The following is a 24,587-nucleotide window of genomic DNA, read 5'->3' as shown; positions in this document are numbered from 1 at the left end:
CCTAAGATCATCCAGTCACTAAGTGTTGGCATCGGGAGGTAAATAGAAAGTTTCTGGCTCTAGCGTCCATGCTCTTAATCATTACATGAAATTGCCCCTCTACGTTTTCCACCATTATTGAACACTTACTATATACGAGGCAGTGTGCACATCACACTGAAGGGGGGTATTAGTTTGGTGCTTGTGTCTCCTCTATTATCTGTGACTACTTGGAGGACAGGGAACCATGTCAGATTTACCTTTGCTCTTTGGGGCTTTACACATGGCCTCCCTTGGTTGGTCAGAAAGAAGAAACTACTCTCTCCTTTAATTTATAGGACCTGGGAAATAATATTTGAAATATCAGTGATAGTGTGTCATTAATTCTGAACTTTATTTGGTTTGGAATTTCATTTTAATCATATTGTTGTGCTTCTGTCTCTCCCCAGACCAGTATTAAAGAGGGACAACTGTTGAAGCAAACCAGTTCCTTCCAAAGGTGGAAAAAGCGTTACTTCAAGCTTCGAGGCCGTACGCTTTATTACGCAAAGGACTCCAAGGTAATTTGGAAAAATATTACTTGCAAGCACCTGAGGTTATGGGTGGATTAAAAATGTTGGTTCTATGAACTTTTTGTCTTGGTGCTCACTAGAGCCTTACTGTTCTTCTGTGAATTCAGTATGAGTGTGATCAGTCTTGGACCAAATCCCAAGGGAGTCTATTGAAGTCAAGTTTCATGGCGTGTCTATGGAGGACAGCCTTATGGGAAGGTTCTAGTATAGTTTACTTTCTTCCTTTCCTCTTTCCTTAAATGAAAGTAAAACATTAAATGTAACCTTGTTAAAGGTAATAGGCTCAAAATTTTGGGTCCCCCCTGCCTCCGTTGCTACCTTTGACCAGAAGGGAGAAAATTGCTATAATTGCTAAGAAACCATTCTCTGGTTTTAGACAAGAGTTTGTGTCCCACTTCCAGCACATTCCAGTAGAGTGGCTGCGAGCTGCATGCCTTGTTTTGAGGAAGCTTAAATGAGATAATATATGTGGTGCCTGATACAAAACAATCCCTCAATTATGCTAGCAGTTAAGAATAAAAACCATAGTGAAATGAAATCTAGGCTTTACATAATTTTTTTTTTTTATTTTTTTTTTTATTTTATTTTTTTTTTTTTTAATTTTTTTTTTTTTATTTATTTATGATAGTCACAGAGAGAGAAAGAGAGAGAGGCAGAGACATAGGCAGAGGGAGAAGCAGGCTCCATGCACTGGGAGCCCGATGTGGGATTCGATCCCGGGTCTCCAGGATCGCGCCCTGGGCCAAAGGCAGGCGCCAAACCGCTGCGCCACCTAGGGATCCCGCTTTACATAATTTTTATATGACAGTCCAAGAAAATAAGAATGATGTGGTTTGGGAAGAGAAAACTTAGTAATGAGGAGTTTCCATTTAAAGCTGATCTTTTAGTGTTCCTTGAAAATATGGAGATTTCTTGCTACTGTGTCAGTTGAACAATTGATAATTTCCATAGTAAAAAAAATAATGTTCCTGATATAATTAGTAGAGTTATACCCTGGGAGGTAAAATCAAATATGCAAACAAATGTAATTCTTAGTCTATACAGCTGTACAAGTAATAACCAAATAAAGTAATCTTATTTTAAAAGTCGTTATGTTCGAGGTTGTCCCTGACTTGGCTCCATGCTGCCTTTCCACATTCATCTCTAGGCGGCACTGAGCACTTGATAGCCTTTGGCCCTGCCCCATGTTTACCACCCACAGATGACTTTCCCTCTGTCTCCACTTGATGAAATTCCCTATTTTCTCTAAGATCCCCTCAAATAGTCTTTATTCCACCATTCACAAGAGCAAGAGTTTAAATGTTTTCTTCTGGAGAAATGACCTGTGACCTTCCATAGCATTCTGTACTATTTCTTCTCTTGCATTTTCAATAGGCCATCTTATATTACAATTAGTTGTGTCTGTTTCTTCTCCTGTGCTAGATTATAAATTCTTTCTGGTCAAGGAACAAGTCTAATAGATTGGTTGGAGTGAAGTGGACTTGCGTACCCTTTAGGGATCTTGGAATGATGGTGGAAGCTATCAGATGAGGGGCTTCTTTCCTTTCTTTCTTCTTTCTTTCTTCTTCTTCTCTTTCTTTCTTTCTTTCTTTCTTCTTCTTTCTTTCTTCTTCTCTTCTTTCTTTCTTTCTTCTAAATGTAATTTTATTTTTTTGAAATTTTTTTCGAATTTTTTTTATTTTTTTGAATTTTTAATTTAAATTCAGTTCAGTTAACACATACTGTGTTATTAGTTTCAGGGGTAGAATTTAGTGATTCATCAGTTGCATATAATACCCAGTGCTCATTCCATCCAGTGCCCTCCTTAATGCCCATCACCCAATTACCCCATCCACTACCCACCTCCCCTCCAGCAACTCTGTTTGTTTCCTAGAGTTAAGAGTCTCTTAGGGTTTGTCTCCCTCTCTGTTTTCAACTTTTTTCACCCCTTCCCCTATGATCCTCTGTTTTGTTTCTTAAATTCCACATAGGAGTGAAATCATGTATGTGATAATTGTTTTTCTCTGACTTATTTCACTTAGCATAATACCCTCTTGTTCCATCCACGTCATTACAAACGGCAAGATTTCATTCTTTTTGATGGCTAAGTAGTATTCCATGTATATATATCCCACATCTTTATCCATTCAACTGTCGATGGACATCTGGGCTCTTTCCATAGCTTGACTCTTGTGGGTAATGCTGCTATCAACATTGGGGTGCAGGTGGAAGGGGCCCTTTTTCTGCCATTCTGGAGGTGCTCTGTTATACTTGCCTTGCTGCAAGAACATTGAATGAGTATGAACAATGACCAGCTGACTGAAAGTCAGAAGGATATGTTTATTTCACAGAATTTCCTAATCTCTAAATTGAACATTATTAAAGATTCCATTTCTGTGGAGTTTTTATCATTGAAACTTTCTGATTAAAACCACTTTTGAAAGTGCAAAAGAAAGGTCACTTTATTTTTGCAGAGCACATTCACCTTCTCATTCAAACCCATTTTTGGATGAGGAAAATAAGTTTCTGAAAGTTCAGTAACTCACCATGATCCAAGCCAGGACTAGTTCTCACCTCACTTAGCAAATGTGGGAATGATAATGCTGCCTCTGCCTTCCTGGCAAAGTTGTTTCAGGCTGTTACCTGTCAAGAGGCATTTCTGTGTGTGTGTGTGTGTGTGTGTGTGTGTGTGTGTGAGAGAGAGAGAGAGAGAGAGAGAGAGAGAGAGACAGTACACGCACATGTGTGAGCGAGTGCATGACACACTGAGTTCCCCATAAATTATACTTCTAGAAAACACAGAACATTTTGCATAGAAACTCTGTGCCACAGGGTTCTTTAAAGACCTTTTCAGTTTGGGATTTATGAGTTAGTTTTACTTGGTGGCTTTACTCTAAGAAGAAATTGCAAAGAACCACTAATGACTTTTTTTTTTCATTTTCTATTCCTAATCCTTAACATAGCTTCGTAGTCATGACCTGATAGCAAAAAATAATAAATAAATAAATAAATAAATAAATAAATAAATAAATAAATAAATAAAATTATTGACGAGTATTGAGTTAGGTTTTCATTGAATGTGTTTGTGTTTTTTTTCATTAACAGTCTCTGATATTCGATGAAGTTGACCTCTCGGATGCCAGTGTAGCTGAAGCAAGCACAAAAAATGCTAACAACAGTTTCACGGTATGGCTATATTCTGCTGACTTCCTTCTCAAAAGTTATAGAATGACTTTCCTGAGCATGTACAGAATGTCCTCTTCCGTTACCAACTGTGTGTCAACTTACCCGTGTTGGAGTTCCTGCCAACCCAATAAAGTTGAAAGTACGTTGTGTACCCAGTACTATTCATGATTGTTTGGGTCAATAAACCAATGTATTAAATGTGTTTTTTGAAAGTATTTACAATGTTTTCCATTTTAGGCCTTCTAATTTTAGTGCTTTAAATTTTTCACTCCTTTTAAATTTAATACTTCGGCTAATTCCATTGTTTTGGAATATTCAGAAAATCTGTTTCTTTCCTTTGATATTAAAAATAGTATTTTTCCCTTCTCTTCTGCGTTTCACTCTATTTCTGTCGTTCAGGCAGCTGCTATAGGTCAGGTCTTCATTTATTCTCATGTAAGTAATTCGTTTGATAGCTACTTACGAGGTATCCTCTGTTCCAGTGAATTCTTTTCCAGTTACAAATCACATTGCTTGAAAGAACTCACTGGCTCACTCTTGCCTGTCAGGTTTCATCTGCAGCTCCATCCTCAAGCTTTGTAAAATCATACCTCTGCATTCTAGCGTTACTGAGACTCTGTCCTCCTGCACCCCACCGGTCCGGCATTTCTGTCTGTGCCTGGACTTTTCCCATTCCTCCTGGCTTGAATGAGTTCTCCTCCATCTGTAGCTGTTAAAATTCTACCAGTTTATCTCAGAGATCTCCTCCTTCTACTTCTTTCATGCAAAAAACATGACTTGAATACGCACCACATGTTAGGCACTTGGGCTAAGCAACAGAGATTCAGAGATGAATACATATATTGTTACATCCCTCACAATATTCACAGAAGAGCTCAGTGATGCTCCTCCGGGGTGGTTTTTATAACTATATATTCCTGGGTCCTGTGAGATGCATTGCTCTTGCTGTGGTGTTGCCCCCATCCACACTCCCAGCCCCTGCTCAGGAAGCTACCGCTACTGACAGTATTGTGCTGTGTCCATCTCCCGGGTTTGCCAGGGCAGGGAAGACAGACAGATGGACAAATAGAGAGCAGTGCCATGATGGAGGTAGGCACTGGTGGGGGCAGGGGTGGGGGAGGAAGCAAATGCATTCAGATTCAGCCATATGGATTTACGGGCACGTGGGATAATCTGTGGTGTAAAATATTCCTGCCCCCCTTCCCACCTCCCCAGGGAGAGTTGAGTTTGACGAGAGGAAAGCCAAGAATAGAATCCTGGGAAAATGTTAAAATTTAAAGTTTGACCAATGAAGACAGAGCGTTCTGAAGTATGGAAGGAGTCTTAGGAGGTGATGATGTTAGGAAAAGCCTGGGGAAGATCGTTTTAGGATGGAAGTTGTTAAACATCCAGTACTGTAGGGAGGTCAAGTCAGAGACGAAATGAGAAGTGTCTGTGGAATTTGTTAACTTGGAGGTCATTGGGTCACATTAATGGGAATGACTTCTGGGAGAGGGTGGCTTGCATCAGGCTGCACTGTGGAACAGGTGGCAAGGCCAAGAAGCCCGGATGGATTGCTTTTTTGAAAAGCTCGGCTGTAAGAAGGAGATCAAAGATAACTAGAAGACTGTTCAGGCTTAAAGAGTTTTGTTGTTCTTGTTCTTTTGCTTCGTTTTTAAAATGGGTTTTGAGTGTGTCTGAATGAAGAGAGGAGAGAATTGTTGGACTTGAAAGTTGAAGCATCAGGAGAGAGAGGGGAGAATGGATGGAAGGATGCCTGCTGAGTGCATGGAAGGGCATGGGAGCCAGAGCCCACTTAGAGACTAGCGTTGACTGGGAGACAGAAAGCTTATGGAGGTAGGTGTGTGCAGGAAGTTCGTTTATTCCAGACCCCGATACTACTGTTCTCTCAATAAAATTGAAGACGAGGTCATCTGCTGTGAGTCAGGGTTTACGTGGGTTTGGAGAAGCTTCTGTAGAAAATGAGAGTTGAAAATTGAACGGGGACCTGGAGAAGACTCTGAGGTAGTAAATAGTGTCTAACAAAGACAGAGATCAAGTTAAGTAATGTACCTACATCCTATGCCTGTCACATTTTCTTCAAGGTGGGGAGAGAGAGCAGCAAGGTTCGTCCAGGGTTGATGTTTATAGGCATATTGGACAGAAAGATAAAGGCATTGTTGGATACTTGAGGGATCAATAACTCATCCATCTTCCCCTGTGTTCTTAGTTCCTGAGAATAAAACATAGGGAGTGAGGGACAGCTTATTCATGGCCAAACAGGATCCAACAACCACTAAATTCAGAGCTTCTGATAAATTGTTGCTTCTTTTTCCTTCCTCTCAAATAAAGGTGGGATAAGGTGATGAACCACTTGCCTTCCCTAGGGAGTGAACGGTAGTCTTCTTCCCTCTGTGGATACTCATGGGGGAGTGGGCAGTAAGGGTTTTCCCTCAACAGGGATCTAGAGTTTAGTCTGAAAGAAGGTCCCAAAACTTAATATTTGAAGAATGGAACAATCTCAGGTAAAGACAAGGTGTCTAGAATGTTGATTTAGATAAGGGTAAAAGGAAGTAAAAAGCTTTGATTTGAGAGAGGTTATCTTTCGTAGAACTCTTTCTTGAACCTCTAAGTCTCTCCTCTAGTGCCTTTCTTACTATGGAACTCACTGTATTCTGCTTTATATTTAATTAGGTGCTTATGTTTATTATAATCTCCCCAGGGACAGGCTGTCATATCATTTTACCTCATGGTATCTTCTCCGTTAAGTCTTTGTTGATTTAATTAATAAGATGAAAGTTGATTTTACACATGAGAAGACGTTTTGTTGAAATATTTTCAAGGGATTTATCCACTCGACCAAATGCTATTTCTGAAGTTTGTTGGGCTAGAAATGTGGACACTTAATGGTTAGAGTTTTACGGCAAATGAGTTTGGTAGAACTTTCTAGAGCATAAAATAGAATAAGGGATAGATTTCTAACCAGTAATTGACAGTCTTCCCTATCTTTAAATATTTAAATATCCTACCTTTCTGGATTGCATGGATTGGTATTGATGATGTTATTTTGGCTAGTTCATGTCAAAGGTTAATGTGTAGTTTGGTGGTGCTACGGCTGGAGAATGCAGGAATGGCCAAATTCAGCTTCACTACAGCAATGCTTTGAAGTCCCTAAGAATGATATATGGACAAGGGATAATAGGAAATGGAAAATCTGTGATCAGCAAATGGAAAATGGAAAAGCTGTGCTTTGCCTGAAAACCTAATGCCAGACTCTCTAGTACAATGGGTTTGAGAGCAACTGTTCTAGAGAGCTCCACAGAAACTGACCTCACGTAGGAAGTTACTCAGCATTGCTTCTGCAGCATTTTGTCGGTTATGAGTGAGTCACTGAGGTTGGCCGAGCTTCGTTGGATGGGGACATAGACACTGTGAGAGTGAGAAGATATGTAGACATAGTTCAGACCTACCTCCTCGATGGTTACTTTTCCCTTTTCCATCCTTGCACAGACCTGTGCTTCCGTCCCCAGAGTTAACAATTGTCTTTTTTTTTTTTTTTTTGGTTGTCTAAATCACCTCAGGCACACATTGGTTTTCTATTGCTTTGTGACAAATGACCACAAACTTAGTGGCTTAATGCAATATCCATTTATCTGTTTCTCAGCATAGCCAGATGCCTCTCCTCCAGATCTCACAATGTTGAAATTAAGAGATTTTTAGATATATATATAGATACGTACACACACACACACACACACACACACATATTTAATTACATTAAATTGGATCATTTTGACCTTGGTTGGAGTTTTGGGTTTCACAGGTGTCTTTGCAATAGACACCACTGATGGTGACAATAAAACCCTAAAAGCATTTTTCACAACGTTAGGTGTCAGTGATGTGATCAGGGAATGGAAAAGGACAGCCCCTGACAGCCTTATTCGCCTTTCATAGGCCTTCAGGATTCATTAATATTCATCATTAATTTATGTGTAGTTTAAATTCTACAATAGCATTTTCTCTCTCTCTCTCTCTCTCTCTTTTTTTTAAGATTTTGTTTATTTGAGAGAGAGCATGAAAGAGAGAGAGAAAGAGAGAAAGAGAGAGCACGCAAGCAGGGGGAAGGGATAGAGGGAGAAGCCGACTCCCCACAGAGCAGGGAGCCTGATGCATGGCTCGATCCCAGAACCCCTGAGCCGGAGGCAGAGGCTCAAATCGACTGAGCCACCCATGTGCCCTCCCATAGCCCTTCTATGACTATGGCATCTATAACACATTCCCAATTTTTTCGTTCATTTTTTTAATTATTAATTTCCTCTTTGATTTTATTGACTTCTGCATGGCGTTCCGGAGTTTTATTTTCATTTGAACATTTTTATGTTTCACACACTTCTGTACTGTAGCAAATGTGTTCTTCTACTAGACTGGGGAGAAGAATTGACTCCCCTGCCAACCCTGGGTCACACTGGTGCATCCCTAGAAAGGGTCCCAGCCCTCCCGAGCTTTAATCCAGGACTCTCCACATAGGGTTCTTTCCATCTGGTTAGTCTTTGCCTCTGTTTTCTCTCTTCTCACACCCGCTGCTCTCTGTCTCTTTCTCACTAGTCATGATGTGTATATCCCAGCTTATGGTGGCTTACTCAGTGGCAGACCTTAGACTGTGAAGTCAGACAACATGGTTTTGTGTCCTGGCTTGGCCCTCTCCCGTTATGTGACTTTGGACAAATTACTTAACCCCTGTGAATCTGTATTCTCACCTGTAACGGAGGATAGCACTGGGGTTATGAGAATTAAATGAAATGTGATAATGCCCTACAATCCCCGCAGAGCGATGAGCACATACAGTATACTAAGTGCTAGTCGCTGTTATTATCCTGGAGTTACGATCCCACCTGTTCCTTTCACAAGTGATAGTGTGTTGCCAATTCCTAACAAGTTTGGGAATTGTGAAGGAGAACATGGATGAACTTTATCTGGAGAAAAATTTCCACCTGCCTCTCTTTCGGAGGTGTGGTGAAGATTTAATTCCACTTTTTTCTTATATTAATAGATGTTATTGGGAAAAGCAACCATTCTGTAATGAATGAAATCTCAACCATTCCTTGTTAGCTGTATGGATATGCTAAAGAAGAGCTTCTTAATGATTTGAGAGTCATTGCGATCACATGGAAGACATTAGACTTTATTTTTTTTTAAGATTTTATTTATTTACTCCTGAGAGACACACAGAGAGAGGCAGAGACATAGGCAGAGGGAGAAGCAGGCTCCCCGCAGGGAGCCCTATGCAAGACTCAATCCCAGGACCCCGGGATCACAACCTGGGCCAAAGGCAGAGGCTCAACTACTGAGCCACCAAGGCGTCTGTACATTAGACTTTCAAAATGTGCAATTCAAATGACCATTTTCTTTCAATTTTAATGACAGGCTAAATGTTAAATACATGAATCATCATTTTAAAAGAAATTATTGTATTGACATTGTTAAAACTTATTTTGGAAGTTTATGAAGAAAACATTTTTTTTTTAACTAGAAAGAAATGCAGAGGTAATTTATTTGATTTATTTAATACTCTTAACATTTCTAGTGAGTGATCTATGAGTGTGCTTGGAATGTCAGGGTGACTGCACATCCATGCTGGCTTACCCGGTTGTGTGAACCACGGATACCATGTGGTAGCACTTATTTTTAGAACTAACCAAGCCCTGGAACAGAGTCCTATTAGTTTAGGGGTCACTTGCCACAGCCAACATGACTGAAGGTTGATTAGCGCTAGAGTTGATGCCTCCAAAGAAGTTTTAGAAAGTATGCGTGAAAAACAAGCCAATACTGAGAATATACGGCACGTAAAATGCCAAAAATTATACATTCGTGATGTAGTTGAAATGAGCAGGCTGTGTTTTAATGGGAGGGGGAAAATGTGTTTCTTTAATGTGTACTTTGTTTATTTTGTTTTTCCCTTAGCTTCCTCTGTTATTATAATCCAGTTCATCTTCTCTCTTAAGAGAGATACCACGTCCTTTGAACCTAAGTATCAGTTTACTTTTATCCATTAGTATCTCAATCTTTAGTTACAAAGGAAGGGATGAAATGTTATTTTTATGTCATTTGTGAATACACATCACAAAACAGGTGTTTAAATAATCATTTAAGCAATCACTTAGACAAATAAGTTGCCTACTCTGATGATGATATTTATTGTAACTATTATGTGCCTCTTCTAAATGCTGATAATCCTTTCAATTCTTTACATAAATCCTGTAAGGTAGATGCCATTGTGCTCTCCGTTTTAGATGAGACACCTGAAACAGAGAAGTGAGCACCTAACACATAACTAGAATCTGAACCCATTTGGGTCACCTGACGTCACTCTGTACTCTTGACCTCTCTGCTATCTTTATTGTGGAACTTTCAAGAAGTATGGTTCAGATAGTATTCCTCTAATTGTTTTTTATGTTTCAGTTGTCTTTTCTCCTCCAGGTCAATCATAGAGTCTTATATTGCATTACCAGCTATATAGCTAGCGCTTGCTGGTCCTACTGCCAATTTAGAATACTACGTTTTATTTTGGGCACTGTATTTTAAATAGAAATGTTGATAAAGAGCTCACAGAGGAAGGTGACCAATTTTATACAAAGGTCTGGGAAATCATGGGATTGCCATTAGAGGCCACTCTTTATCTTAAAGATTAGGGAACATGTGACATCTTTTTAATGTTCGAGGGATTATCATGCATAAGAGGCAGTTGACAGGTTTTGTGTTACTGCAGTGTGCAGGACAAAGATTCACAGTTGAATTCACAGAGGGACAATTTTAACTCTACTTAAAAGAGAACTTTCTAACTTGAGTCATCTGATAGAACAGGCCTCTTGTGATGTAATGGCTCTGTCCATTATTAGAAATCTCTAGTCCTCTCATCCCCTGTGAACTGGAAGGGGTCTTCAAGAACAGAGTTCTCAGAGCAGACTCAGGTTCAGAGAGCTGAAATGAATTTCTCAAGGTTGGATGACTAATAGCTATGCACAGCTAGTGTGGAATTCAGAGCTCCCAGCTCCTGGAGTTTGTTGAGAGTGGGCGAGGAGGAGTGGATTTAGAGATTGCCGGGCACTTGACACACACTGTCTCATTATACCACCCAGCAAGAGCTGAGTGACCATCCTTCAAGAGCGCTGTTGGAGAGATCTTTGCATGGCATGTGTATGTGGGAGGGAGTGAGAGGGGATGGTAGACACTGAAATTTCCTTGCAGCAACAAAGACTGTCTTCCTCACCACTGGATCCCCAGGGCTAACACCAGACCTGGCACAGAGGGGAAAGACAATAAATACTTGCCAAAGGAATGAAAGAATGTGTCTTGTTGAATGAATGTTGAATGATACTTGTAAACTCTAGTTTTCCTTTGGGAGAAATGTGTCATTTCAAGATTTAGCTAGAGAGCAAAGTTCCCTGATTTCCCCAGTGAGGTTGGATTATAATATGCCCACAAGTATTTGTATTCTAGTTGAACTCTACATCGTGACTCAGATGATTTTTTATCAACAATAAGTCTTATAAACATGATTCTTGCTATGATTAATGATTGCGGTGGTCTCCTGATTATTCGATGCATGATAGTGGCAAACCACATGTTTTTTATACCTATATTGGCTAAATCCATTTTATAGCACTCTAAAATGATACCACATTAATGCAATTTGAGTGGTTGTTTTGCCTCTTAACATGGACTTATACGTAGTGTAGAGGGCTTTATTCTATGAAAGCTGAATATTTACAAGTGGAGTTTGATATTTGCATTCTTTTTTCCTCTAACTTGGACATCAGACTTTTAGAAATGAATTATCTTATCATTGTTTCTGTAGGGGTATCATGTTTATCTTTTCATTTAATGATACAGAATCTTTTCCAAGAGTCTCACCCAGAGAAATACTTCTTAATGTTATCATGAGCTTCCTCAGACCAGAGTCCTAGAAAACAAGAAACCGTTGGTCCTTTTGTAGCTAGACTAAAAAGATCTTGGAGTGCTCTATTTGCTAGCTCATAATGTAAGAAAAGGTATGAGAACAAATCAGCTAATCCTTCTCCCTTTGGAAACCCTTTTTTTTTTTTGAGAGAGAGAGAGAGAGAGAGAGAGAGAGAGAGGCAGAGACATACATAGGCAGAGGGAGAAGCAGGGTCCATGCAGGGAGCCTGATGTGAGGACCCTGGGATCATGCCCTGTGCCAAAGGCAGGTGCTAAACCACTGAGCCACCCAGGTGTCCCCTTTTGGGAACGTTCGTAGGAATTTAGAGTTGCTGTTTTGTACAAGTAAAGTGTTGTTTATGTGAGTATGTTTTAGGTTGGATGGATAAAAGCATGTACCCCAGCAAGGACTGACAGGACTATACTCAAAAGTGCTGCTGAAAAACTTCTAAAAGATTTTAACCTAAGGTTAAATATAATAGGACCAAGATTCACACTTTACAGCATAGGTGGTAAAGAAAGTTTTTTTTTTTTTTTTTTTTAAGTCCTTGGGTTCATCAGTGCCTTCACTGCCCATATTATCCAGAATTAGCAGAGGTAGAGAAAAGTACGGTTTATGTGTGCCAAGGCATACGTACCAGGCTACTCACCCATTGTAATAGCACGAGATTGGAAATAACCCAAATGTGCCAGTTAGACTGGTTGAAATGAATTTTATGACATATTTCACATAGTACAATGTTTGCAACCACGAGAAGGAAGGAATCAGTTCTGTATGTAATAAAAATACTCACTGAGCTCCAAGTATTATTCAGTGTGAAAAGCCAGATGTGGAACAATGTGCGTGTATAAAATGTTACGCTGTGTTTGTTACTCTGTGCAGGTGGGGTTTGTGTGTATGGCCCACAGCCATGTATTTAAACCTTGAAAGAGCACATATTTGTTGTCTATGCAGAGAATCTCTCTGGAGAGATACATAGAAGCTGACATACTTGCCTTTTGGAAGGAGACATGGTGTCTGGGGGGCAGATTTGGGAGAGAGATGGGCTTTTCATCCTCAATACGTTTTGAATTTTTTTGTTTCACAAATGCTTATTACTTATTCAGAGGAAATTCTAAATGCTTCATGGAAGCCCTTTCTGGCAGCTTCCTATCAGATGCCTTTGACAAGAGTGATGGGCTTTGCAGGAAGCTCAATTTGGACGCTGCTACAGTGTCCAAGGAAACATGATAAGGGTACATATCAGACCATCTGTAACGGGAGGGAAGGAAGCAATGTATGAGCGATCTTGTGGGAAAGACTGGAGAGCTGTGGCCAGCAGGAAGGGGGACAAGAGAGGAGGAAACTAATGCAGAGTTTGGAAGAATTGCTCTATAAATGATGCCTTTAATTAAGGGTAGAAAATGAGAACACAAGTAGGTTTATTGGTTGTAAAAAGAAGACATTGTGAATTAGATACTATGAATTTGAAATGATGGGAAGACATCCTGGTGATGCTAGTAGGCAATTGAGAGATGCTTTGAAATGGCTTTAAAGTGCTCCTTTGGTATCATTGGCATGGTTCTTTTTTTAAGTTTCTAGCATATTCAAATGTCTTCTCTATTCCTTAAGTATGATTATGGTGCAATGGAAAATTTAGGCTTTAGAAATGTTTTAGTTTTGTGGTGACTGGTACAAACAAGATAATTATTTTGCTTTGAAGTTTCCCATCACATATGTGTTCCGTACAAAGCAATTTACGGTTATAAACCAATAGAGCTTGTGCCAAGGGAATGGGGCTAATGCTCTGTTCCAATCTCTGGTACATTCTGAAAATATTAAATGAGTGATAAAACTTTTACTGTGTCCATTAACTAATACTCACTGGTAATTTGCAGTAGAAGTGTATGTGACAGCCTACATAAATAATTTCTAAAATCATCGTGACCCTTGTTATTGCAATTAATACTAAAAAAACCCCTCTCAAATAAGATGCTATATATGATTATATATCCTGTTAATATTTTTTTTTTCTAGAGGTGCCTGGTTTGCAGAGACCTATCTATGCTAGCACATTTACTATTGTTGTTGTTGTTATTATTATTATTATTCATTTACCAGCTCATCTTAGTAATTTTCTTGCTCATCTTTAAAGTATGTGCAAGTATGTATAGGATTAAAATATAACTGTACAGTTTCCCTGATTATTTTTAAGAGGAGAAAAAGTGAGCAGCACGTCAAGTCTTTTCTGCTTATTCTTCTAGGGTACCATCAGTAAATTTTTTGCTATCCTTTCATTCTCTAGTAGATGGCTAGGAAGGCAGACGGAATTTTGTTTCAAATCCTAAATGTACTTGTGACCTCGGGCAAGTGACAAGCCTCCTTTCTGAGGTTCCTCAAATGCTAGTTTTGGGGTTGTGTAGATGAGATAAGTATCTTATCTAAATCTTATTTATCTTATATAAATAATGTTTTATATTTAGCACACACGGGTCCTGGCCTGTTTGAATTACTCCGTAAGTGTTAACTCTGATTATTTTGGACTTGCAAGCTATTTCCTTTTCATATGTGGAAGCTGGAATCATCTAAGCTGCTCCGTCATTGTCACACCTCACGACCTGCTAATCACCAAGTCCCATTCATTCTGTCTCCGAAAAAGCTGTTAACTCTTTTGCCTGTCTCCTATGTGCTCACATCTTCATGGCATGCTCCCCTACACCGCAGCCCACTGCCACCCTGACCTCATGTCCCATCAGGCCTTTTCCAAAGGTTAATGAGTCTTCTCCAGGGCACCAGTCAGTTAAGTGTTGGACTCTTGATTTCAGCCCAGGTCGTCATCTGAGGGCCCTTGGGATCTAGCCCCTCGAAAGTTTCTACGCTCAGTGGGGAGTCGGCTTGGGGATTCTCTCCCTCCCCCTCCTCTTCTGCCCCTCCCCTTACTTGAGCTTGCTCTCTCTCTCAAATAAATTAACCAATCTAAAAAAAAAAAAAAAAAGAATCTTCTCCCCTGTGACCAACCACCAAGCTGACCCTCTCTATGGCTGCCAGCCATCTTTCTAGAACATGTTTCCTGGTTCCTCCTGGCTTCAAATCCACACCCCTTAGTACCGTAAAAGGTTTTTCGTGATGACCTCTCTAACTTTGCCTTTTCTTCTACCCATGGTTGCCATCTTACACTATTCATCATACCCAACCCTTATCTTGACCTTTCTTCATTACGTGTTTGTATGCCCCTTGGTCTGCAGCATGCCCCCCTTCCTTCCCCTGGTTCCCTCCCCACAGAAATATGCTCCCAGGCTTACCTGCCTCTCACCCTTACTTGCTTGACTAACACTCCCCTCAACCAAGAAAGCTTTGCCTGAGTCTTTGGTCTTGGTCAGCTGCCTTCCACTGTATTCTAGTTGCACCCTGGGTGCTCACAGCACACATAGGGTCTGGATCTTGAAGGATCTTGGAAGCTAAGCTGAGTGGTTTGGAAGCTGGCAGGAACCCACTGTATTGGAATTCGGTTTCCTTATCTGTGCTCCTCAGTGAGCGACAAGCTCCAGGAGTCCAGGGACCAGGTCTTTCTGTCCCTGAGCTGCGACGTCACCTGACATAAAACAAGGCACTCTATGTTTTCTAGTGAATGAATGAAAATTTGGCGTTGGAGTCAAAGAGTGTGAGTCTTAATCTACCACAGTAGGTATCCTTCTGCACCTTCCTCACGACGTGATAGCTCATGTACCCCATCATCCTTGCCCATCACCTAACATGCTCTGGGCGAGCATCCCACTTGCCCTTTACAATGTGGTTGTGAAGCACACATGAAGCAGGTGGAGTCAGGAAAGGACCCAGTGCTAATGTGTAAGTGGACAAAAGTACTGTCGAGGTACGAATAGCATGTTGCAGTGGAAAGTGGCAAGCTTCGGTGAGGTAATTGGGGAAGGGCAGTAGACGGGTTTTCAAATAGGTGAGCGCTGAACCTGAAGAGAAGCTTGCAAACTTGTGAACACGGAGTGCACTGCGTAGAGTAATGCAGGTGCTTTGTGCAGCCTGCCTTTCAGTTTTGAATTCTTTTATGTACCTTCAGTTGTGAAACATACTTGCTTTATATTGGAATTCTAAATATGCATGGGTTTTTGGTCTGCTCTTAGAGTGATGATCAGTAATTTTTAGGCTCTTTTTAAATACCAATTTTGGTGACTCAAGTATGTGTTTAGTAATAAGGGATAGAAGGGATAGGTGTAACTATTATTACATATATAGCGAAAGGAAGTTACAGCTTAATTATGTTAAAATTTTTTATAGAAAATATTATTTTGCTATTGCTAATTTGAAACTTTGTATATCTTAATGCATTTGTTTTATCTTGACAGAATTGTTTTGATGCCAATTGATTTCTTAGAGTTTCACATATCAAATGATATAGCACAATCGATTTCATTTTTGACAGGGTCCTGTGACCCACATAAAGGCAGCTGAGAAACAGTTTGTCTGGGACAACTGGGAAGATAGGTGTGATTTGCATCCAAAAGACCTGACTGTATACTTCCATTCTCCTGCTTAATGACTTTGCAATTTTAAACAAGTTAAATTTCTTTTTACATATCAAGTAGGCCAGTTATCTGGAAGATTAAATGAGATAATATATGTGACCTTATTGACAGCAAAGCACTTTAAAAGCATGAGATGCCACTGGAGCAATCATTCTGCTTATTTATCAACATTAGAGCCTCCTAAGTATCTATCCTATTTTTCAAGACCTTAACTATTCATTCTTTTGAAGAAAAGTCGTTTGTATCCATGGATATTAATTGAAATTATGAGTATAATAAAATAGATGACAGTATCATTGATTTACCTGTTCACTATTACAATATTGGAAGTTCTAATTTTGTATTATTTATTATATGGGTGTGGTAGGCTGAATGATTAACCACAAAGACATTTTCATCCTAATGTCTCTAAGCTGTGAATGTTACTTTATGTGGCAAAAGGGACCCTATTGTTTTGATTATGTTAAGGATCTTGGGATGAGATTATCCTGGGTTATCGAATGGGCCCAGTGTAATCACAGGGGCCCTTATAAGAAGGAGGCAGGAGGAATCAGGAAAGATGTGACTGTGGCAGCAGAAGGTTGGCTTGATGCAAGGAAGGGACCATGAGCCCCAGGGCATGCCGGCAGTGTCTAGTAGTGGGGAAAAGCAAGCAAATAGATTCTCCCCTATAGCCTCCAAAACGAATTCAGCCCTTTGGACACCTTGATCCTAAACTTTTGACTGCCACAACTATGAGAGAATGATTTGTAGCAGTAATAGGAAACTAATACTATAGAGACTTGACCAAACATTAATAACTACAGTTTGTTTGAATTTTAAGAAACTTTTATTTATTTTTTTAAAAAAGATTATTTATTTATTTATTCATGAGAGACACACACACACACAGAGGTAGAGACATAGGCAGAGGGAGAAGCAGGCTCCTTGCAGGGAGCCCACTGTGGGACTCGAGGATCACACCCTGGGCCCAAGGCAGGCACTCAAACTGCTGAGCCAGCCAGACATCCCCTTAGAAACTTTTAATACTGAGTTGAGTCCAAACTTCATTAGTCTTCAGAGAAACAGTGGTTTATTATTATCATACATGTAATTTATCTATACAAATGGCATAATAAGATACCCCAGTAAGCAACACAGAAAGCCATTCCTGGTAGACTGCCTGAGGCCTCTGCTGGGTCCTTTTCCCAGTGAGAGCAGGTTTGGGGAGCACACCTTTGAGAGGGATGGTCTTTACCTTCTATGGTTTCACCGTATGCTCCTACCTTATGTTCTCCAGTAAACCAGAGACTCTGGGAAGTCACATTTAGGCCCATTACTCTGAAACAAAGTCTCAAAGACAAAATAGTTTCAGAAGATGTTAAATCGATTGCTTTCTTTAACATTTTTTGTGTAGGTTCTAAGACGATATGAATTATACGATGTTGAATTCGGTTGCTTCTTTGAAAACTGGATTCTGCTAGCTTACATGCATCTATTTTATTTTGTTAATATTTCATTAAATGCTTTTTCAGTAAAATTTTGATTTTAGAGTATTTTGGATTTTTACATTGAAATAAAGGCAAAATTTACTTTTCAGAATGTGAGATCCTATGGAAATACTGTGTATGTAGTGAGAGGATTGGTACTCGACAGCATTGAAATCTGTGGTTCCTTTTTTCATGGAAATATATCAGAATTTATGTTTTATTTATATTTAATACTCTAAGGCAATAAAAAAACCAACATTAGGTTATAGAGGGAAATCGAATTAACTTGGAAAATGACTTTGTTATGAAGCCATTATTCCTTAGTCAAGAAGTAGGTTTTGTGGCCTGCCAACTTAATCTTAAGCAGAGTCATTGAAGCTCAAGAATTCTGGAAGTAAGATTTGCAAAGTTCTCTTCAGCTCAGACCATCCCACCCCACCTCACCCAGGGACAGAAGACAGACTTTATTAGTTTCTTTGGACATTTTAGGCCATTTGAGTGAAGGGACCACATTACTCATCTAATTTGAACTTGATACAGGAGAAGACAGTTATAGGTCAGAAACTTGGGTCCAGATAGGTGTGGTGTGGTCTGTAAGCTGAGTTCAGGGCCAAGCATTTAATAGTGTCTGTACATAAGACTAAGACACCCAGGTCCCTCACCTCTGTCCTTAGCTCCTTGAAGAGTTTTGCTTATTCCCAGTGCTTGGGTATAGGTTTATTTTATTTTATTTTTATTTTTTTTATTGTGAAACATTTCAAAAACACACAAACTCAGGGTTGTTGTGAAGCCCTACATCCCCATTGCCCAGCTCCTACTATTACCTAGATGTTGCCAACACTTGCTTCATCTAGTCTCTTTTTTCCCTATTTCATCCAGAGTACTTTAAAGAAAATCTTTCGCCTCATTTTACTTGACCCCTCATTCTTCAGTGGGCTTCCCTAAAATTATCATTGCCAGTTTTTAACTCTACTTCTTTTCCATTGTTCTTCCTAAACAAAGCTGGTGAACGAGAAAGATTTCTTGAGTTGCTTGTAGTTATTCAATTCGGTATTTTACAGTGAAGGAATAATCTTTTATTTTTATTTTACTTGCTATAATAGTGCTGTTACTACTTTAGTAACTCCTCTTATAAGAAATATATTAACTTATTGTAGGCAACTCATTTAACTTCTACATTTGTTTTTTTTCCCCTTCAATGTGTTGTAACAAAATTAATTCTGTAATTTACAGAGATGACTGAAGAATCAATGAGATACTGCCTTTTTGCCATAAACTTGTAGTCAAGTATTCCTGTAGATAAGAAGACAGACGTCCTCTTGGCAAAGAGGTTCTGCTCTTGTCCAGAGGTCTTTTTCGTTTCTATAATGAGTACATTTCTCAGAACAATAGCTTACATTTTTACAAAAAAACTTCCATCAGTATCTATTTTGTCAATACTTGCGCTTCTTTTGTAGAATCTTGTCACAAGTAAGTTATATTTCATATTATAGTACAGAATTCTCAATCATTTATAGGAAAGTTTAGGTAATTACTGGATTTCTAGTTTGATTTTTGAAATCAATATTATCTCTACAGATGACAACTTCTCTTTTGATAGGAAAATAAGCAGCACTGGGGTGGACTTCCCTGTGTTCATAAGTAATGCCTCCCTCTTTATTCTGAGAGCCTATGGAGATGTTTGATACTTCCTAGCCTACGTTATAGGGATGCCCACAAAGATCAGTAAGTTGTTATTCAGCTAGAATGACTCCTTGGAAAGATGATCAGCCAGCCAAAACCAGAGGGGTGGAATAACTTTCAAAGATCCTCTAACTCTCAGTAATAGTGTTTAGCGTGTTTGTGCACAAATCTAAACATGGCTGTAAGTAGACATCTGAAAAGATGTGTAGATCTTTCTGAAAGGAAAGAGGAAGACCTTAGCTCAATTCCCAAGCAATATGATGTAGGAGCCTGTTGACATGGCGCATTGACTACAAAGCAGAATGTCTTTATAAATTCTAGCAGTAGGTTACTAATGAGGCTCTTGAGTGTATGGCAATTACCCATCAACCTCAGTCTTATCGTTAGTCCATTACATCTTTATATGTTATTTTACATCATTCGAGATATTGTTAAATCTGTGCTCCAAGATTTTATGGAACTACTCTCTTCATGGGCACTTAATGCAGATTCCACAGTGTTTATAGCTATTTAATGAATGTTTATGGCATTACATCAGTATGATAGTGTCCCTTTTTAATCTAAAATTCTGTTATTTTGTTGACTTAAATTGTGCTTTCTGGCTCTCTCGTTGGTCTTGGTGCCAAAAATGCATTTGTTGTGACATTGTACTTTTCTTAGTCTTCCATTAAAATTCAAGCACCACTGGGAGAAAATATGCACTGAACCTTTATCATCTATAACAACCTCAGAAAAAAATTATTTTTAGGTCAGCAGTTGTCATCTTAGAAAACAGATGGGACTTGAGGCAACTGGATGATGAAATAGGGAAGTATTAACCCCAGAAGGAAGAGGAGTCCATCTCTGCAAGACTTGCAAACTCAAATGCCTCCAGGGGCTACTTGGTAATATAAGTGTATGAAGTGGCCAGCTGAAGAAAATAGGTTTAAGCTGCTCTTACTGTGAAGAGCAAAGTACATGTCTAAAATGATAGATTTTAACTTCTTGTCATTGTTGTTGTTTTACAACACAGCCCTTCAGGGTTCAAACAGAATGGCCGGAAAAAAGCATCAGAGATCACTGTTTTGGGACCTTTTGTTATGTCACATGGGTGCTGTAGGTGGTAGGCTATTTCAGATTGATCCCATACAAAGGAATGCAATTAGGGACAGATGAGAACACTGGAAATTTGGGAGCAGGAGGGTACTGAAAAGGGATATTGGGAGCCATAGATTAAGAGCACTTTCTTTACATTCCTTAGATCAGATTCTGACTTGATTAATGGAAAAGTTGGTTGCTTCTACTGCCCTTCACGGCTGATAAACAGTGGTGTGCATCAAAATCACCTGTATAGCTTTGTCAAACTACAGATTACATCTGAAATTATCCATACCTCCCACCAAAATAAGATTTTGATTTACCTGGTGTGGTTTGGGGTGTGGTTGGATATCTTTTGGAAAAACTCTTTGCTTGATTCAGGTGCACACATGTAGTTGAGGATCTATGCTCTTGGATATAGAGGTTCCCAGGTTACTGTCTGAAATGTGGGAGTATCTTTACGATCATAATAGTCACTTAAGATGAAGGACTACACTATAGTTTGGCACATTTAAGTTGTCAGAGTGAATTATTTCGTTTCATAAAAGAAGAATGAAAAAAATGCAACATACATAATTTAAAAGTTAGTTATAGACATTTGAGGGAGGATGAAGAGGTAGGTATATTAAGACTGAGCAGTTGGCAACTTCCAAGTATAGCAAACTAGTGTTGAAGAGACATAATTACCCCTGATCTGGCTTTGACAAAAGTCAAATTCTATCCTGTAAGTCACAGGCAATAAAAAACTGTTATGAGTTCAATTAAACTTTCTCTTTGTTCTGCTGTCCAAGAAAGGTTTCTTACTGCATATGAATTATTTCAATCAGACAGTTCAGGATTAATCACTAAAGATAAAAGAAAATAAACACTGCATTTCATGTAGATGGAATCACACAATATGGGGTCTTTTGGCTCCTCTCATTTAATGTAATGTTTTCAAAGTTCATCCATGTTGCAGTGCTGTCAGTCTTTTTTTATTCTGTGTATTTATTTAAATTTTTCCTTTTTTACTTTTGCAGTTACATCTCTAGAAAGTGATACTGGTTTTGAATATCAAATTGGGATATCAGGTTAACTTTATAAATGAATTTGGGTTAAGAAACTGATTTGATTTAAAGAATTTAATTATGTAGTTATCAAACATGGCATCAATTTTTTTATGTCAGACCTTATTTTATTTTAATTAAATTGTTTGAATGAATTTTTTTTAATCTAGGTGTAGTTGACACACAATGTTACAATAGTTTCAAATGTACAGCCTAGTGATTGGACAAGTTTAAACATTATGCTGTGCTCACCACAAGTGTAGCTACCATCTGCCACCATACAGCACGATTACAGTATCATTGACTATATTCCTTATGCTGCGCCTTTTATTCCCATGATTTGCTCATTCCATAACTAGAGATAAAGTAGATTTGTTGTTGCCTAGGCCTGGGGGTGGGGCCAGCTTTGGAGGAAATGGGAGTTACTGTTAATACCTTAAATACACTAAGAACCATCGAATTGTACCATTTAAGCAGATGAATTGAATGGTATTGTGAATCATATCTCAATAAATATCAATAATATATCTGGTATTAAAAGATAAACAAGTGAAACAAAACGTATATAGTTTTTTTTTTTTTAAAGGACTGCAATAGGGCCACTATGATCAGTTTGTTGTAAAGAGCTTTAGATTAGAAATACGAATTTCCTAATGAAAAAAGTTGTTGGACATTTAAAATTGCCACAGAAGTTTGCAGAGTTTCCTTCATCATGGAATCAAAAATCTGAGTTAAAAGGAGAAACTCTGCTAAAATAGTTTAAGTCCCTAGAGATGGCATGTCGAACTCTTATAGTATCGTACAGAGAGGAATCTGATGAGCCTCCCTTTGGTAAGCCTTTTGCCATCTGCTATTTCTGCTGTGGGTAAGGTGAGATGCAGTGCAGTTAAGGGGGGGACCGTTTTTTCCTGATCGTTTGTTACTATTTTCCCAATATCTTCTAAGGAGCAGCTCATTGTCATTATTCTCATTTTGGTGGTTTCTAGTCAGTGACTGTTTTGTTGGCAAAATGCCTCCAGTTCCTGTTATTTTTGACTGTGGACACAAAAGAAATATATATATATGTAATATATATATATTTATGTAAAATAGAAGAAATCTGCACCTGTATACATAATTTCTCTCCACGCCAAGAACTGGGATGCTAATATTGACTGAGCTTTGGCTTCCTCACAGACACTGTGCTGAATGCTTTACTTGGATTGTCTCACTAACACCCCCCACACTCTGTAGAGCTGGGAGTTAATGCTTTACCCTCACTTAGCAGGTACCACACCAAAGCTCATAGAGTGGAGGAAACATTGTTCACAGCCACAGAAGTAAGAAAGGTTGCTGTTGGTCTTTATTCAAAGTGGGCCACACTCCAGAATGTAGGCACTGAATCACTTTGCTGTTACATGAGTGGCTTCCAGGTGGGAATTTGCAGATTAGCAATTCCCTGTAATTCACTTGTCTACACAAACTTCTATCATTTTTTACGTTCTGACAATGTTGTGGGGATAGTAAAATATCTCTAGGGCACTGGTTCTCACACATACCTGAACTTTGCAAATATTTGGAAGTTAAAAAAAAAAAACACAAACAAACGGTGGCTGGGCCTCACCCTCAATACGTTCTCAGTTAATTAGTATGGAGTGTGGCCTGGACATTGGGATTTTAAAAATTCTCCCAGGTGATTCTAATGGGCAGCCAACTTTAAGAACTCCTCCTTTAAGAACCCCAGCCAACTTTAAGAACAATGCAGAGTTTTAAATTCTGAATTCCCATCCTTCCGTTAGTAAAAAAAAAAAAAGAAAGAAAGAAAGAAAGAAAGAAAGAAAAATTAAATAATACTTTTATTATAAAAGTCCAAAATATTTGCTTTGGAAACCATAGACAAGCCAAAAAAATTACAATTAAATCATCTGTAATCCCTTCACTGAAAGATGACCAGTACAGTATTTGTGGGGTTTATTTCCTGTGCAATTTATGTATTTAAAGTCTTAACTAAAATGTTACTCGTCTATAGAATTTTACATATTTAATGCTAGAGTGTCTCCTGTTTTATGTATCTATATGCCTTATTGGACTGACAAATTCTCAGTTCTTATACACCTGTAATAGTGTTGTTGGATTAATACCTATAGGCCACTGACTCTCCAAATGGAGCAATATCTCTATTAATGGAGAATTTGTATATTATTTGAGGCAGCATTTAGGAAACTGATTTTTTAAAAAGATTTTTATTTATTTATTCATGAGTGACACACAGAGAGAGGTAGAGACACAGGCAGAGGGACAAGCAGGCTCCCTGGTGTGGGACTTGATCCCAGGACCCCGGGATCAAACGCTCAACCACTGAGCTGCCCAGGTGCCCTAGGAGACTGATTTAGATGTCTCTCCTTTGTGTCCATCTTATACAGCTATTTTTCAGACAAGTAGCCCTTGACTTACTTCATTGTCTCCTTTCTAGATTATTAAGGCAAAGCCCCTGGTCTCTGGCATGCAGTACATGCTCAGTAAATGCTGGGGTGGATGAACAGGCAAAGTGTTCTGAGGCAGGTGTTGTGGTTATAGTCAGAAAGCCAATTAGTGAAATAAGTTCAGATGTGCCTGAAAAGAATTATTTGGGGATATTGGGGTGGTGAGGAGAGCGGGTAAAGAGTAAGGTTGAGATAAGGACAGGGCTAGAGGACAATTTAGGAGAGGTAAGCTGCAGGTCCTTCAAGAACAGTAAAAAAGTCCTCTAGATTTCCTGGCCTGGGGTACCCTCCATGCCCTCCCAGTCTCAAACAGACCTCCCTGGGTTAGCCCCCTCCCCACACCTCTACCTTTCCATCTCCACACGCTGTCATAATAAAAAGGCTGAGTATGTTGACTTTCCGAGTAAGAACCAAATACTTTTCAGAGTTTGCTGCTTCCTAAATATTTTCCTAGTGAAGATTTAGAGGGGAAACCACTATAGTGTGATGAGGTTCAGTTAGGATATGACCAAAGCCTGTCAGACAACTGTGACTGTCCCATTTCTTTCCTACAGGGGTGGAGGATGAGGAAGAATGTAGATAAAAGGTGGGGGGAGGACTCAGCTTTGGTGGGCTGGTGAGAGGTTACAGCAGAGGAGGAAGGGCCAATCTGGGGGACCTTACAGGTTTGCTTGGGAAGCC

General features: G+C 39.2%; 1 protein-coding gene across 5 annotated transcripts in view; it reads left to right on the top strand.

Moving 5' to 3' along the window:
• Window positions 1–24,587, top strand: part of DGKH (diacylglycerol kinase eta) — a 182,689-nt gene that overhangs the window by 73,598 nt on the left and 84,504 nt on the right. For all 5 annotated transcript variants that reach the window (XM_055335822.1, XM_055335824.1, XM_055335821.1 and 2 more), the window contains exons 3-4: window positions 429–539; window positions 3,636–3,716. In XM_055335822.1, coding sequence (XP_055191797.1) covers window positions 429–539; window positions 3,636–3,716 — 192 coding nt within the window. The remainder of the gene's footprint in view (window positions 1–428; window positions 540–3,635; window positions 3,717–24,587) is intronic.

This window comes from Nyctereutes procyonoides, unplaced genomic scaffold, assembly GCF_905146905.1.
Source record: "Nyctereutes procyonoides isolate TBG_1078 unplaced genomic scaffold, NYPRO_anot_genome, whole genome shotgun sequence".
NCBI classification, from domain to species: domain Eukaryota; kingdom Metazoa; phylum Chordata; class Mammalia; order Carnivora; family Canidae; genus Nyctereutes; species Nyctereutes procyonoides.
This window is presented reverse-complemented; position numbering and strand designations above follow the sequence as displayed.